Source organism: Pseudopipra pipra, chromosome 5, assembly GCF_036250125.1.
Source record: "Pseudopipra pipra isolate bDixPip1 chromosome 5, bDixPip1.hap1, whole genome shotgun sequence".
Taxonomy (NCBI): Eukaryota; Metazoa; Chordata; class Aves; order Passeriformes; family Pipridae; genus Pseudopipra; species Pseudopipra pipra.
In genome coordinates, this window is record NC_087553.1 from 14,916,838 (window position 1) to 14,933,542 (window position 16,705).

General features: G+C 44.4%; 1 protein-coding gene across 6 annotated transcripts in view; it reads right to left on the bottom strand.

The window, feature by feature from the left end:
* The window catches only part of IQSEC3 (IQ motif and Sec7 domain ArfGEF 3), a 101,781-nt gene extending 87,360 nt beyond the window's left edge, over positions 1-14,421 (bottom strand). For 4 of the 6 annotated variants that reach the window (XM_064654606.1, XM_064654609.1, XM_064654608.1 and 1 more), the window contains exon 1: positions 13,883-14,420. In XM_064654606.1, the coding sequence (XP_064510676.1) occupies positions 13,883-14,385 (503 nt within the window). In that variant the 5' untranslated portion in view covers positions 14,386-14,420. Of the gene's footprint in view, positions 1-13,882 lie in introns of all 6 variants that reach the window. The other 2 variants (XM_064654612.1, XM_064654611.1) reach the window with 1 other exon arrangement.
* Between the last annotated feature and the right edge of the window lie 2,284 nt (positions 14,422-16,705).

Sequence of the window (16,705 nt, forward strand, 5' to 3'; positions counted from 1 at the left end):
TTCACCCAGAGAGTTGTGTGTGCCTATATATAATGCTTTTATACCTTTGAATCCCTCATTCCTTCAGACTTCACTTCTCTACTAGAGATGTATATCTAGAGGGAAAGGAAGACATTCTCATGGAGATGCAGGTGCGTCATTCACATGCTACTTCATCCTACCTATTCACCGTTCAGTACATGCAGGCATGCCATGCTCCTTGTCCTCCCAACAGCTTGCTGGGAATCCAGCAGCAGAAACCTTCCTCATAGCCTTGTTCTCAGCAGTGCTGCATTCACATGCAGCCATTGAGGTGTAGCTCTCACCTACGCTGCTCTCACAGCAGAGCTGTAGAATGGAGGGTTTGGGGGAAAGAGAAGTTAAAATTGCAAGTGAGAAAGAAGAACAAGAGTGAACTAAGCAAGGACAAACAGGAGGTGCTGTCTGGAAAGAGCCAGTGAAGTTTGAAGAGGGGCTCCAAGCTCTTTTTCTGGAGACCAGTTTAATTTTTGCTAGTATCTTTCCAAATGCCACTCTGCCATCAGGAACCACTCAGGTCCTCACTTTTCTTTGTTACTTTAGTGAAAGGCTTAGTAATAGAGAAATGTTGTGAAATAGGTCATATTTTAACTAATTTTTGTGACATATCTCCAACTAGTGCCATACTGGATCCCCAGGGAACAGTTACTAATTGTGCCTCTGGTTAGTGTTCACCTCAGGGAATTCAAAACAGCAGCAAATAACACCAGAATGGAGAAATAAAAAAATGGAGCTGGAAGATAAGAAGTGAGAGTGAGGTCCTGATACTCCAAGGTCCTAAGTCCTTTCAAACTGAGGAAATCAGTATACTCCTACAGTACAAGATGAGGGGGAAAACTAACCAACACAAACAGTTCCTTGCTGGTAAGAGAAAGAAATTCCAGAAACATCCAAGGCACACTCACATCCTGAAGGCATTCCTTGTTCCAGACCTCCCTTGCTAAATCTGTCGTTAACAAATGCAGCCTAGGTCTATACTGAATGCACCCCTTGACTGTGGTACAAGTTCTGTAGGAACTCCCAGAGTGTTCCCCCTCTCAAACGTGCACCAGAGTGTGTCAAAGAGTACTCGGGTCTGTAAACCACAGGGGCCTGCCTCAATATGAAATAAAAACCAGCCAGGATGGCAAATCCATATCAAACTGATGTCCCCAGGTAACAGCTAATCAGGATAAGCTAATGAAACTTGTTACCATCAAGCCCTGTACCACAACCAGGAAGGATGGGGGAATACAAATGCTCTTCTCATTACTGGAAATTAAAATGCAGCCCAGAATCCAATTAAGCCACACGTATCTGTCATGCAAGAGCTCTCCTTAGGTGAGGCAGGAAAGATCTGAGAGAGCAAGACTTCGAAACTGCCTGCATGACTTGGTGATTGCATGTACTGCAGTGATTGTGTCAGGGGAGGAGGGGATGGAGGCTGCAGTCCCCACTATGGCTCTGTATTTAACAGAAGAGCGGGGGGAGGGGATATATAGCTGTGGGAAGAAGAAACTGGGTCTTGCTAGGCAGTGTTTTTTGAAGCAGGTACTCTGTCAACTTATTCACATGCACTTCTGTATGTGATAATTACTTTCCGCTTCCCCACATTGCACGCAGGGCCTGCCTCTGTAGGAGGCTTTTCCTTTGGCTCCCACGAGAGGAGTATTTCTGGTGTCTTCCATGTGCTTCCCGAGCTTTTTCCCATCAAAGCAGACTGAAACAGCAGACTATAGACTCTTAGCCTACCTTCTCTCACTACCCCTCACCATTCTGTGCAACTCACAGCTGGTTCATTGCTGCAAGAAGCAAAACGCCTCCAGCATGCGTACGTGGCTTCTTGCACTGTTTTACACTGACATGTTTTCTTGCTGGTCTAGCTGCTTTTGCAAACCTTGCTGGGCTTGAATGCAATACACGTTCACAGCCTTGCCAGCCTAAAACCATATGTCTCAATTCCTCCCCAAATTCAATATTCCATTGTATCTCCAGCCTCCACTGCTCATTCTTTCTAGTATACATAACAGATACCAATCAGGAAAAGCTGTTAAGGATTTTTGGCCAAGTTACAGATCTTTAATTGGTCAAAACTTTTTCTGATATCAAGCTGTCCAGGGAGTGAATCAGATTGCAGGATTTAGAGCTATGTTATGTATGCTATAGAAGTGACCTCATAACATTTAACACTTCTTGTCCTGTTTGTCTTCTCCTTTCAAGGCACTGCATCCTACTTGACAGATCAGAGCCCTGGGACACAGGTTTTACTCTCAGCTTTCACTAGTTGGGTGAACTCAAGCAAAACATTTTCCATGTCTTTATTCTCTCACGTCAAATGAGAACTACCTTTGTAAGAACTGCTAAAGAGTAATGCAGAAAATATTATTATTACTATTACTATTATTGTTGTTGTTGTTGTTGTTGTTGTTGTTGTTGTTGTTGCCTACATTCCCATGGCATTTCTATCATTCATCCTGCAGCAAGATCTTGCCACAGTTAGAGTTGTACTAGAGCTTACGTACTTGCTACTTCCTGCACTTTTAGATATTGCTAGGGACATCCAATAGCAATATTTCCCCTGGGAATAAGTGCATTACTTCCTAGAGCACTTAAAAATGTAACATTAATGTGTATATGTGTTCAACTCTTAAATACAGGTGTTTCTGGTGTTAGATCTGAGAGCCATAGCAGACTGCAATGAAGCCTTGTAAAAACTGCAGCAAAAGAATGGCTCTGATTCCTTATATTTTGTATTATCACTTGTGCTTGAAGCAGCAGGATGTAAATCGCTTAGTGAGGATTTGCCAGCATCTCAAACCTGTGTCACACAAAAGAAAACAACTTCCCAAGAAGAAGACAAGGAACAATGAGGCCTGTTGTCAATTAGGCAAAACCAGTGAGAGGAACGTGAGGACACATTTACTCTAGGATGTGAACAGAGATAACACCTTTGCTTTCTGTATGTATATCCTATGAAGGGTCACAGGTGGTCAAGGTTCCCAACAATTAATCTGAAAAACAGAGGTGTTAATAGCAGGCAGAGATATCCTGAAAATTATGCTACCTGTGGACATACTGCGCTGTCCTCTGCTGGCACTCGAGGTATTTCTTGGAGATCTCCTAAACACTGCCCAGCCAGGTTAAACTGCATTTCTTTATGAGAATAGATTAACCTCCCACCCCACAGTGATGAGAACTAGTCACATATGCTCTGGGCATACAGTAGTGGGCTCCTTCCTTAAGCCCAGGAGTTGCCTACTGGGCTTCAGCCAGTCAGTATCTGTTAAGGATACTGTTCAGTGTGTGCTGTTTATTATCAATTTCTCCGGAGTAAGAGGCTTCATAAAAATAGAACATAAACCCCTCTCATTCTTTCCCTCCCTCAGCTACACCAAAGCATCATTACAGTCGCACATGTAAATGAACCACGCATTCAAAAACTTCACAGCCACTGCAGGATAAGGATATGGAGCTCCTGGCCCTCCTGCATTCTACAGTTTCCACCGGTCCTCTCCCCTTCTCCTTGTAACTTCTCCCCACTGCTGTCCAGTCTTCCACTACCTTGCACCTCCCTGCACAGACAACCTTTGCTGAACCCCAGATTATGGCATATCCTCTCTTACGGCTGTTGCAGGAGCTTCAGAGAGCATGCAGAGGTGCACATTGCTGGGATGTACTCCTGAGGCAACGCTCCAGCCATACTTTCAGGCTTGGGATTTGAAGAGTAGGTTAATATAGACTTTAAACCAGCCTGAGGGCTGCCCTTAGCAGAGAATAGAAACACACTATAGATGTTTCTCATCCTCTTCTGCCCCTCTTCCCATTACCAGTGCTTTCTTTCTTCTGCCTACATGTAAAATAACTTGCTGAAAGCAAATGGAGTTTGGCAGAAGTCTGATCCCTATCTCAAAAACTAGTAGAATCTTTCCTCCACTTTTGGGAGGCCAGATACCTTTAAATATCTGAGACTCAGACTCTTTGCCAACACTTTTTATCCACCAAGGATACAATCTGGTATTCCCTATCTACTTGGTTGTGTAAAAGCCATGGTAAATGAGGTGATAAAGGTGGCATAATAGCTCCAGTCAGAGCATGTCTAGTGAAGAAAATATTTCTGTATTCAGCTTGACAAAGATGAGAAACTCACTCTTTTCTCAGCAAAAACAAGGGACCAGCAGTGGATGTTGCTGCAGCTTAACATGGAGATCAGTAATTTCCCAAATGAATAATAAAGAATTCTTGGGGGAAGCATTACAGCAGTTGGCTGTGCCATCCCAAATGACTGTCACGGCAAGTATGCACAGAATCTAACAGGCTAATAGGTTAATAGCTAACTCTAACTACCTCCAGTGGTGGGACAGAAGTCAGTTCAAGAAGATCTGTAACATCAGATGTTATCTCATGTCTCTCAAATTTGAAGCCACCTGGTTAAGTGAGCCACTCAGATTTACAGCTATGTGGGAACAAAATCTGGCTCTCAGACCTTCCTCGATTGTGAAGCAGTGCAAATTACTGATCAGAGCTGTGCAGTTTGTCTACTTCAGGAGTTTGACTGGATATAGATTCATTAGCACAAAACATTATAGAAGAAAATTACTTGAAGAGAGGTCTTTGGCACGGGAACCAGCAAACGCTCAGAGCGAAGGCAGGAGATTCCTCAGATTCCTAGTTCACATGAAGGTTAGTGGTCCAGTGTGCATGGATATCAGCATGGGCTCTCAGGACAAATCCAGACACTCAGTTACTATGGTGAAGGGGGCCATGCGAGTACCTAGGCAGACACAGGCAATTTACTGGTGTCCTACTGGGAATGGATTTGCAAATTAAAAACAGCAAATTAAAGACAAGGACATTTGTGAGAATTCTGAACTGACTGCAGAGCTGAAACTTCTCCTGGAACTGCCCAAATGAAGCAGAAACAGTATGGTTCACAGAGGGGAAAAAGCAAGGAAAGATATGTCAAAGTGTGGTTCCATGACTGAAGTAAAAATAGAGGTAATAATCTCTATAAATCTGGAGACATACCGTCTCCTTTCAAAAATGCTGTCACTTATAAATTCTGTGAAGAACCTTAGGGCCAAAACCATATTGATTCAGGAGGCAGATCCAGGGATGCTCCATTGAGGCAGGGTCCATCCAGGCACTGCAACACTAAGATTCTGGATGCTGAGACAGGAGCAACAGTATCAGAGCAGCTCTCACGCTGGAGCACGATAGGGGGAAGCACTTCAGAGGACTGGCTGGAAATCAACATCATAGAGACAAATAGACTGGCAGCAAGGTCCCATATTTTAATAGAAAGGTTAGAATTTGAAGAAACATCCAAACTACAGCAAAACCTGAAGAAAATCCCAAGCCTCCTCAAGATCTATAATAATTTCAGTGTCAATTTTCTGCTACTCTTGAGAATGACATAGAGGTTTCAGTGTGTTTCAGGAAATAAAAACTAAGCTCTCTAGCAGTAACTGCCTTAGCAGCAGCCCAGGCTCATGCAAATGCTGGCAGGTGGATTGAGATGATCCACCAACTTCATATGCAAAGCCAGGAGGAGCAACAGACTCCATTTGCCAGCGGTAAACATCCACCTGTGTGTCACTGGAATTTCTACAGTAATTAACCAATTCTTTATAACTTTAATATTCCAAGACTTTTAAGAGACTATTACAAACAGAACACCTGTTCCAAGAAAGGGTCACAGATTTAGACTGGACTGTTGAGGCATTCTGATGTACCAGTGCATTAATTCAGAAAACTATCTAGGACTTTGTCTTTATTGCCTGGGTTCCTAAGCAAAATGTGTTCTTTGTGACCATATAATATTTTCCTTTTTTCCTTCTATGAATCTGTGTCTCTTTCTATGTGTATGTGTGTCTGTGTTGGTTCCTACTTTGTAACTGCAGATCCCATGGAGAGTTTCAACCAAGTTTAACTGAGTTACAGTGATTTCAGAGATACTAACCTCTGACTGAAGTTCCATGGAAACTGCTGGTAGAGTGTAACAGAGAGAACTTTGTAGGTTCTCCAATGAGAAAAAGGCTGCTGAGTTAACTGAAACCATTTCTCCACAGAGAAGTCTCCATGGTAGAGATGGATGTTATAAAAGCCTTGACACCAGGAGAAGCTTAGATCAGAACTCACATCTTGCTAGGCATCAGATGTAACCGTGACACAAATCTTCTGGAAGCCAAGCTTCATTAGTTCTGCAGATCACAGATCCCCTTGTTTTCAGCTAGAAGAGGGCAGGAAGGACAAGGTTTTCCATTTCTTATTTCTTACTCAAAATCACTTGAATTTCATCAAAATGTCCCCTCTTAGATGCAACTAATCATGAAAAATATTGATCCCCTTCTATTGCCCTCAGAAAGTGCAACTTCAGATCACATGAACATAAGGGCTGATCAGTGAGCATAATCTTAGCAAAAGCAATAAAAATAATACAATAATACCTGTGTGAGAAGCAGACTGTGCATGCACTGAACAGAGAAAAGGAAAAAAGCATTATCAAACAGAGCAAATGTATCTTTATAACCCTGCAGCAACAAAACTCCTACCACCTTATATTAAAATACCATAAGAAAACATTACAAACATATTACACAAGGAATCAGAATGTTGCTTAATGGTTTTCTCATTGCTCACTGTTATCTCTATGAATTGCTACCCATTGCTATCATCAACACTCATTTACATCAGTGGATGGATGTGCATCTGCGTGTGAGGACAGATCTACAAAATCTGGTACAGATCCTCAGGTGATGTAAATTGTCATGGCTGTACTGACGTCAGTAAAGATGCACTGATTTCCTCCAGCAGATGATTTGCTTGTCTGTATGCAAAAAGCACAGAAACTAGGTGCTGCTTCAACTTGGCTCTGAGACACTTACTGTAGACAAAAGCTCATGCAAATATATTCTCTTTTCCGTGTGCAAATATACATATTGCCTTGCTGTACTCACTGGAAGCAAGGACAGGAGCTTTAGGCTGCTTCCTATGCTGGAATTTAGAAAAAGGATCGTTCCTGGTCTACCTGCCCACTCCTGTCTGTAACAATAGATCTCCAACTGCTTTGCTACAGATCTTAAAACACACAGAGATGAAAAGGTCTGTCCAGCATCACAAGTCTGTTAAAAATAAATTTAGGAGGAATTAAAGCCTTATCTTAGGACTTTTAGTTCAATGCTCTAACTGAGATCCTAAACGGAGCTATTGGGCAGAACAAATCCAATAGTCAAGACTCTCATTTTCTCACCTAGGGCTTAACTAAATGAAATTACAAAATCCAGAATACAAGAATATACCGTATATAAGAATAATACTAGGTTTTTTTCAAGATACACTTCTTTGAAGGAAAAAAGGTTTTTATTATTTTTCAAAAGCTATGAAAAGAAAGGGAAAATGGTCACATTTCAGGCTCTGCCTTCATAAATGACTCTTCTCTTTTTTCCCTTTTGTTCTTACATGGTTCAATAGAATGTGGACCAAGTAACAAGCACAGGCTACAGGTAATTTTATAACAAATGAAATATTTTCCATCTGTTAAACAGAGAATTATTTCTGTCTTTCCATAATGTTTTCCTAAGGGACAAACAACAAAAGGTTTCATAACCGAGAATGGAAAAAAGAGAAATAAACCACGGCTGACCTAGGAAAGAAAGAAGAAAATAAGCAACCTAACATGGCATTTATAAGGAAAATAACAGGAAAGCAGAAGATGAATTAACCCGTCATACAGAAAGACTACAGTGTAGAGACAGTAGCTGTTTTTTACTGTTTCAACTTGCATTCCAAGGCAGAAGGAAAAAAAGATAAAACTGAGAAATTTCTACAGTCTAATATATAGGTTTGTCTAGAGCTATTTTTGCTTGCAGAAATAATTTTATTACGTGAAGGTTTTTTTTTTTTTCATGAGTAGGTAGACACCATAATTAATAGAAGACCCAACTTCTAGCTGACAGGATCTGGTCTGGAACTAAGGACTAGACGAGTATCCCAAGGCTAGATTTCTCTGACTCTGACTAAAAGTGCAAATAATTTCAAGTATGGCATAGGTGGGAATGTGTACAGTCTATCTCATGTAAGTAGCCACCTTCTGCATCCATATGTTGTATGAACCATGCCTAGACTGTATATTCCTGTGCACATCATTTAATGAAGGACATGGAAGTAGCAGTCGCTTGCTGCAATCTCAGAACAACGGGCTTCTTTTCCCACTGTTTGTGCTCCAAAGAATGGGACAGCCAGCCCAAGAGTCACCTGGCATTGAAGCCCTGGCAGGAATTCTCAAGGGCATTATTAACACCTACTCCTTTGGGACATTTTCCTATAAATACCTCCTCCAAACAGCCATGTGAGAATTCTTTTGCACGCTAACAGTGTTGCCATGTGAGTCCATTGCTCCTAAAGTCTTCTTACAGAGCCTTACCTTGGATCTGCCTGGGAAGTGACACCAAATGGGTCAATACAGAGCATAAGGAAGCAAGGTACCCTTGCCACCACAGAAGAGCAGCCTGGTTGCAACAGAACATATAGCTGAGTGACATAAAAATGTCACCATTTTTTATTAAAAGAAGTAAAAATAATGCATTTGCATCCCTTCTTATTTAAGCATTTTAAAATTCATCTTTTTTGCTGTTACTTTCAACCCTTGGCTTCTCTTGTTAAATGTTTGCTATGAGTCTTCGTTATTCCAAGTACTGCTCTAATGGGTTCAGGACACAGAAACACAGGAGGTGTCTGTCCAAAGCACTACCAGGCATCGTTTCACACAGATTCCTTCCCTGTTCTTACTTCCTGATGCTCCCATCCTGTCAGTAAGATTTCCCACACTAGTAATTTCAGCCTTGACACTGTGTTGCTTTGGCTGGGACTTTATACAGCATCATACAGAAGTACTATCCCTGTGGTTGGAAGTCCTCACGCCGCCCTTACTCAGCAATTTTATACCTAGAACTTCATCCTGAACCCTTGCTAAGCTGAGCCCTTTTCCTTCTCCCACTTCATCTGTTATTCTTTAACTATTGTTGTGAATAAATATCTCCATATTTCTCTGCCTGGGATTTTACAGGCCCTGATGTAAATAAGATGCAGGCGTGTTCGTGTTATAAAGTATGTCTTAGCTGATTACAACGTGAATAGAACCAGCATGGACATACCTTTAAGTGGGGTATAGTCACAGAGAGTCTACTTTCTGTTTTCCTCTCATTATGCTCTTTATTTCAAAATCATCTAAGCAGGACTTTAACATCTGAGTAGCTACGCCAAAGCAGACCTCTGTCATTTGAAACCCGCTTACAGCACTCGACTCCAATAACTTCTGCTGCTGAGACAGTACATTGCTAGCAGGGATTTGCAGAACCCAGGGCAGCACCAATGCAACTATTTCTGGTGTGTGAACGCTCAGGGGAGTTAAACCCTGAAATATGCTGGAGGAAATCTGAAAAAATGAAAGCAGAGGCCAAAAGTAGCATTCTTTGTGCGCCCATAGTGAAAGGAATAGATATCTGGGGTACATGAGCCATTCAGAGCTGTTCTGGTCTGGTAAAAAAATTTTTTTTTAATTGTTGGAGGGGTTTTTGTGCTGGTGCAATGCGCAATTATAGCAAAATATGTTAATGGCAAACATAATATTTACAGTTATTGTTAGTATCCATTGAAATCAGTGGGATTTTTTCTAATGCCTTTACCCTGGAGATAATCCATAGAATAGAACATCAATGCATAGTTAAAAAGAAAAATTATGGTAAACAGCACCTTTGCATATGCAATATCTTCATTTTAAAGTTACATAATTGAGTTTTTGAAATTAAAAAAAAATAAATAAACAAACAGCCTCAGACCACAACGGCAACTAAGTGACTTTTACATTGTCTTTTAAAACTTGCCTCTTTACTATGGTAAAAAATTCTGTCCTAGACCAATATGAAATAAAATAAAACAGTTTTCAACCCAATGCAAATCCAAAATGAGCTTTAAGACCTCTGGGAAAATGTGATTTTAGCAAAATTCTTCCAAGAGCTCTAAGAATTTGTTTCGCGTGAGGGGATACCTTGCAGAGCAAACACGGGCTGATAATTTAAAGGCAGTACTTGGATTCATTATGTCATGCCAGACAAATACTGTTTCTATGTCTTATTTTCACTGTTGGTGACACGGTTTAAAGAGGACTTTAATGCCACTTTAATACAGAATGTTTGTAAATTGCACCCATGTCTTTTGATGAAGGGAACTATAATGGATTATTACCTATTATTCTAATTGTATTTATCGAAGCGAGTTTTCCCACTAATGCCTGGGCTCAGAACCTGAAGTCCCTCCATACACAGAGCTCCTACTGAGAGTTTCACTGATAAAAACCAGCAGGATTTGGGTCATTTAGATGTAATCTGCTAAATTCAACCCTGTGGCATTTCCCTGATACTCAGTGAAGGGTACTGGGGATTGGCAAAGAAGGTGGTGTTCTGATAAAGAAGGGAAGGAAAATTTACACTCACAGGATTTGCCGACACTTCGGAATGGTCCCTTAAGACAAGAGGCTGCCTAGTAAGGGTGATCTGAGCTATGCTAATTTGGCAACCTGTATTTTTGAAGCAAAACATTCCATGACGAATGACCTTATTTTTTTGTTTTTAAAGCTGTGAGGTGCTTATGCAATAGCTTCCTAAGGTAGAAAGAGACAGATGCCGCGGAATAATAATCAGCCTAATTCTTGCTGAAAATCTCTGCAAGAATCTTCTGACTTTTTCTCTGCTCCTTTCATAGGCAAGCTCAGTACTACCTTTCTCACACAAAGACATGCAGCAACAATTAGAGGCCTCTGCATAACTCAGGAATTCTTCCATTTTTAGAGATGGGCTCGGGTTTGTCCCCTTTTAAAATGTAGGCTTTTTTTTCTTAAGGCTTTAAAGAAAGAAAAGTTGTCAGTTTAAAAAGAAAAAAAAAAAAAGAAAAAAAAAAGAAGACTGAAGTTTTCTTTAAAATAAGAGAGATGCTTCAGTTGGTTTTCCTTACGAATCCCTTGTGGAAGACTGCCTCAGCCGACATGAATGAGTCACATGTGTCCAAAAGCTCAGGTCTTCATTTCTTTCCAGAGCTTGAGGTGAGCTGGGCTGCAAAAAAACCTCAAACTTGACCCAAAATGAGTAAAATCCCTGGGCTGTGTCTGAGGTGAGAAGGGGCAGCACAAGTACACTTAAATGTGCTGCCTCAACCTCCCGTTTTGTGAGAGGCAGAGGAAATTCCATTACTGGCACTGCCTGGGTGCTGCTTTAACCCCTGCTTTCAGCCACTGCTTCCCAACATGCTAAAATATCCTTTCTGTTCTGTTTAGAGTGGCCATTTTCTGTAGTGAACAGTCAGTCCTGTACTCTTGGCTAAGTGAAAAAAAAAAATAGATAATGTTGAATTTCAGGGTTTATAACAGAGGGAAAGGCATGTTTAGATGAGGGGAGGAAGGAAGAGAGTGCAGGCACCTGGTCTGTGCAGGTATTAACATATATGTCCCCTGCTGTCAAACAAAAGCAAAAATACAACTCTCAGGTCGGCCAGCTGAATCATAAGGCATATTGGGCATCCTGTCAATAGGTGGTGAAAGACTCCTCACCCTCCATCCAAGTTGCCTGTAAGTTAGATTCTGCAGTCTCTTTGATTTTCTTCTAACAGACAAAAGAGAGGATGAAACCCAGCATATACAATCAATGGGGGGAAAAAAAGAACCTGCTGGAGTGAGAAATGTTTGGCCTATCTCACATTTCCTTTTCTATACAAAGATTTTGGTTTGCCTAAGCTATAGAAGGAAACACAAGCAGTCTATTTTAATCTTCCTGAGCGAAGAACGCTGCAGGGATTGCTCTGTTATCCCCAGCAGCAGCCCTGACTTTCCACAAAAAGGCTCCATCCATCCCTCTATCTATCTGTCTATCTATCTGAAATATAAAGATTATCATATGATATACCAGCAATCAGCTGTGTTCTTAATGCACTTCTCTTTGTGCATTTTGGCATGAAGTAAAAAATTTACAGTTCTTCCCCCAGTCAAACCCTACTGCAAAAAGAGCTCAGATAAGGAGGAAGTATTTAGGCTTATGCACAGAAATTGATTCTTCAGCCTGTGCAATGACGTATGTTAAAAACTCTGCTCAGAAGCAAGGAAAGCCCTTGCTGAGACGATGTTTCTAACAGAGCCCTCACTGCAGGGAGTCACTCTTGAAAAAACAATGAGGTTGATTATGCATTTTTATATGGGTTTCTTACTGGTTCGACTTCAGGGACTTAAAGCATGGTATTCTGGATTTACACCAATCAGCATGAGTTCAGCATCTGGCCCTACTTCTTTTTTTAAACTCCAGCTCTTGCATGATGAATAGGAGCCAGATCCTGTAAATGCTTACTACCTGTATTAATACTTGAGTAGCCCACTCACTTCCTTTAAGTTGTGATTGCAAAATTGAGTCTTACAGTGCAGTATTTTAGAAGTAGGGATCTGCCTTTTGGGATTCAAGCATGCCTTGACTGTATTTATTCCTTTAATGGTGTTTCTTTTGATAGTAGTATCTTCACTGATTTTCATAAAATCACGATAGATGCTTAGCTGTTATGAAGTGGTGTAACTCCACTTACACCAGCCGAAAATCCAGCTCCACGTTGTAGCTCTGCTTGTGTGTTCAAAACAAACATAAGAGAGAAGGGTCCCTTTTATTTAAATTGTCAAAAGAGACAAGGAAGACGTTTTGGGCTATACAGTGTGCTGTGTACTTCATTTGTTTGGACATTACTATAACCAAAACAATAGAGATCATTCTACAAAAGACATTTCTATCTAGTTTTACTACTTATATCAGATTCTTTCTTACATAAAAGAAGCCACGGCAGAAACTATGCTCCTTCTCCTAACTTCCCTAACCCTGGCTTTCAACCAGAAAACATTCCCCTGCTTTCAAAGTGCCTAAACAAAGGAAATTACAACACTGACTGCAGTTGCAATTACCAGCTGGTGAACTGATGGTATATACTGAATACATAATCCAACAGAATGTTGCTCTTCAGTAGTAGCCTCTTCCACCACCTATAGTGCTGGAATGCTCATCCTTGTTTACTATACATGCATGCACACAGATCATTACCAGTATTCAGTACTATTAGTCAAGCTTTCTTCACTGAAGAGCAAAGACCAACAAAAAATACTTTGTCCTTTTGAAGAGCTGGATCGGTGTCAGGTGCCACTCACAGAAAAATTAAAATAAAATAAAATTAAATTAAAGGAAAAAAAAAAGACAACCCACACACATTTAGGGCAGTAAGCACCCTAAATGTCAAAGCTGTGTACAGTATCTGTATCTCTACGAACATACACACATCACGTGCAATATAATGCACCCCTTACATCAGCGCGGGCAGGAAAACCCCAGCTCACTCCAGGGATGACGGGTTTTTCTGACAGATACCAGCGACTTAAGGCAAAGAGAAGCGACCACAACGCCGCTGCTCTTTGCGAGGCTTCTCCCTGCCTGGGCTAAACCGCACTCACTCCTCGTCGATCCAGGACTCGTTCATTTCTGACAGACAACGAAGGCACGATGCCGCGTGTGAGCACCGCGGGCGAGTAGCCCGAGGGGCTTCCCACGGGCCACGGACACTTGTCCACAGAAATGAGCGCGGCGAACCGGGAGGCTGATGCCTCTTGGAAGCAGCATCCTGGCTCCTCGTTGCACTCTGCCTGCTCTCCCCGAGAACGCATCGAGGGAGGGATTCCCCCACCCACCCACACACTGCCTCTCTCCCCGTGCGAGGCTGCAGGGGGGTATAACCCAGTTCCCTCTTGGAGCCGGGCCCGGAACGGCTCCCGCTGCCCCCGCCGCCCCTGCCCGCCCCCTTCCCCCTTCGCACTCACTCCGCTCTCCGGCTCAGGACGCCTTTGCCGATGGCCTGGGGGGTCTTGTGCTGGAGCAGCGCGGCGCAGCAGCCCTTCTCCCGGCCGTCCTTGTCCGGGGGGTGCTGGTGTGGCTGCGGCGGGGGGTGCTGGTGCCCGGCCGCCCGCCCGGGCCCCGCCGGCGCCGCTTTGCCCGCGGGCGGCGGCGGCTGAGCCGGGAGCTGTTGGTGGTGCTGAAGCGGGTCGGGCTGGCCCGGCGGCGGCGGCGGCGGGGGCTGCTCGGGCGGGGGGCCCTGGGGCTGCTCGGTGGGGGCCGCCGGCGGCTCGGCGGGGACTGGCGGCTGCTGCTGCTGCTGCTGCCCGCGGAGGCTGCGGTTCTCGGTGCTCAGCTCGTCCAGCCGCCGCTCCAGCTCGTCGATGCGCTGGCGCTGGGTGTGGATGAGGCTCTGCTGGTTCTGCACGATGGCGGTGAGCTCCTTCAGGTAGAGCACGGCGCGCACCGGGTTCTCCAGCAGGCTCTCCATGCCCCGGCCGCCGGCGCGGGCCCCGCCGCCCGCCCGCCCGCCCGCCGGCGCTCCGGCGAGAGCGGCGCGGGACGCGGGCACGCGCCTCGCCTCTCGCCGCCCCGGGTGCGCGCACGGGCACGCGCGTCCCGCGCCGCCGGCGGCCGCGCGCGCTCCCGCGGGAGGGGAAGGGGCGGGGGCGGAGGGGAGGGGCCCCCGCGCGGGCCCGCCCCGGAGCGCGCCGCGCACGCGCGGGAGGGGCCGCGGCAGCGGGGGAAGCCCCCGGTGTTGCGGGGGTCCCGTCGGTCCCGGGGGTCCTGTCCCGGTGCTCCCCCTGGGAAGCCGCCCCGTCGTCGCCCTCCGCCCGCCCGGCCGCGTCTGCGTGGGTGGTGGTGCCGCCGCCTCGCCGGTGCCGGGGGGAGCCCCCTGAGGAGCCCCTCGCGGCCCCCACAGCGCCCGGTTCGCTCTCCTCCCCGAGTGGCGTTTCTGGGTGTTACTAGGCTTTCCTTATCCAGGGGTGACTTAGTCATTTCTTTTCGGGGTGTTTTTCCAAAGTGACTTGAATAATGGTGCTAGTTTTGGCTGCCCCGTTGATAACGGCCCTATTTTTAGGTTACCTGGTTAGAGACACGGTTGGAAAAGCCCTCTGAGTTCATCAAGTCCAACCTTTGCCTGAACAGCACCGTGCCCACTAAACCATAGCACTGAGTGCCATGTCGGCTTGTATTTGTGCCTCCCACGCTTCCCTGAGCAGCCTGTCCCAAGCTTGCCCACTCTTTCAGTGAAGAAACTTTTCCTAATAGCCAGCCTAAAGCTCCCCTGGCACAGCTTGAGGCCATTTCCCCTTACCCTGTCGCTGGTTGCCTGGGCAAAGAGACTGATCGTCACCCTGCTACAACCTCCTGTCAGGTAGTTGTAGAGAGCAGTTGGGTGTCCCCTGAACTTCCTTTTCTCCAGGCTAAACAACCCCAGCTCCCTCAGTCACTCCTCATCAGACTTTAGCTCCAGAACCTCCACAGGCTTCATTACCCTTCCCTGAACTCAGCAATGTCCTTCTTGTAGTGGGCAGGTGAATGGAAGGTTAAATCTGAACTCAACGGAAGGAGTTTCTGAGGAAAATGGATGTTAAAGAAACCTCCTGCTTCCTTGCAAGTTTGTTGCTCCTTGGAGTCTTTAGTGTCCTTTAGGTTCTTAGGAGGAAAGCTAAGGCTTATTGTGGAGTTTTTCTGAGGCATGTAGGGACTGTGGGTTGTGCTAGCAGAGAACTGACAGGCAGGGCCTTTTCTGTTAGACTCTCTGCAGGCTTTCTTCATTTGTCATTGCCCTTCCTTATTCACAGCCAGAAGAGTTTGCAAACTTGCAACTTGGAGTCTGAGAAACTGTCTGTGTGCTTTCTATTACATTCATCAATAAATAACCTGACTAAGGGTAATAAACTTACTTTCAGGAACTCCTGTTTAGGTCCGTGAACAATTTTGATGATTTCCATAATGGGTAAAAAGGCAGTAGCCTTTCCAATCACTGTGGGTGCTGAAGATCCAGAAGGCGTAATGAGCAGTCAGGTTTTAGACAAGCATGTCAGTAGACTTGACTGATCATACAAAAAAGTGGAAGGCCACAGAACAAAAAGCAACTGGGTTTAAGTGATTTTGGGCGTAGAGCTCATTTTGCCTTTTCAGATCAGCAAAACCTGCACTGTAGCAAGGATTTCCTGAAGTTGGGAAACAAGCAGTGTAAAAGAGAATCTCTGTTTCAGATGAGCTGAAAGGTGTATTTCCAGTCTTTTCTGTTCACAGATAGCCCTGGAAATGTAAACTGATGCAAACAGGATCACCAGGATTAGAAGCTGTTCACAGACTCCTCCTAAAACAGAACTGCTATTCACAGTTCTCTAAGCAAGCACTTAGAGATGGCTTTGGGGGATCATGAAATGTTGCCATATGTCCCTTGTGTGTTGGGGGAAGATCCCAGAGTGAACTCTAGGGAGTATGAGCATTCAAATCCCACACACTTATGATTTTATTGGAAAAGTTTAGGGGAAACCTTCCTCTCTCTCATTGCCTAGCGTGTCATTAATGTTTTGTGACAGGAGATTGAGCAGGAACTGGCACTGTTTAACAATAGGAGACATGGTTATAGGGGAATGTGAAAAAAGGCACACGCAGAAAGACAGGGGATGTGAAAACACCTAATCTGTATTTGGAGAAGAGTGGAAGTGATCATTTGGGAAACTGTGCTGGCATGCTGTCTCCTTTCAGAGACGCTACTGAACAGCATCATTTCAGTCTTGCCTCACAGGAACAGAGTCCAGGGACAGCAGTGGAAGTAACGTGCTCTTGGC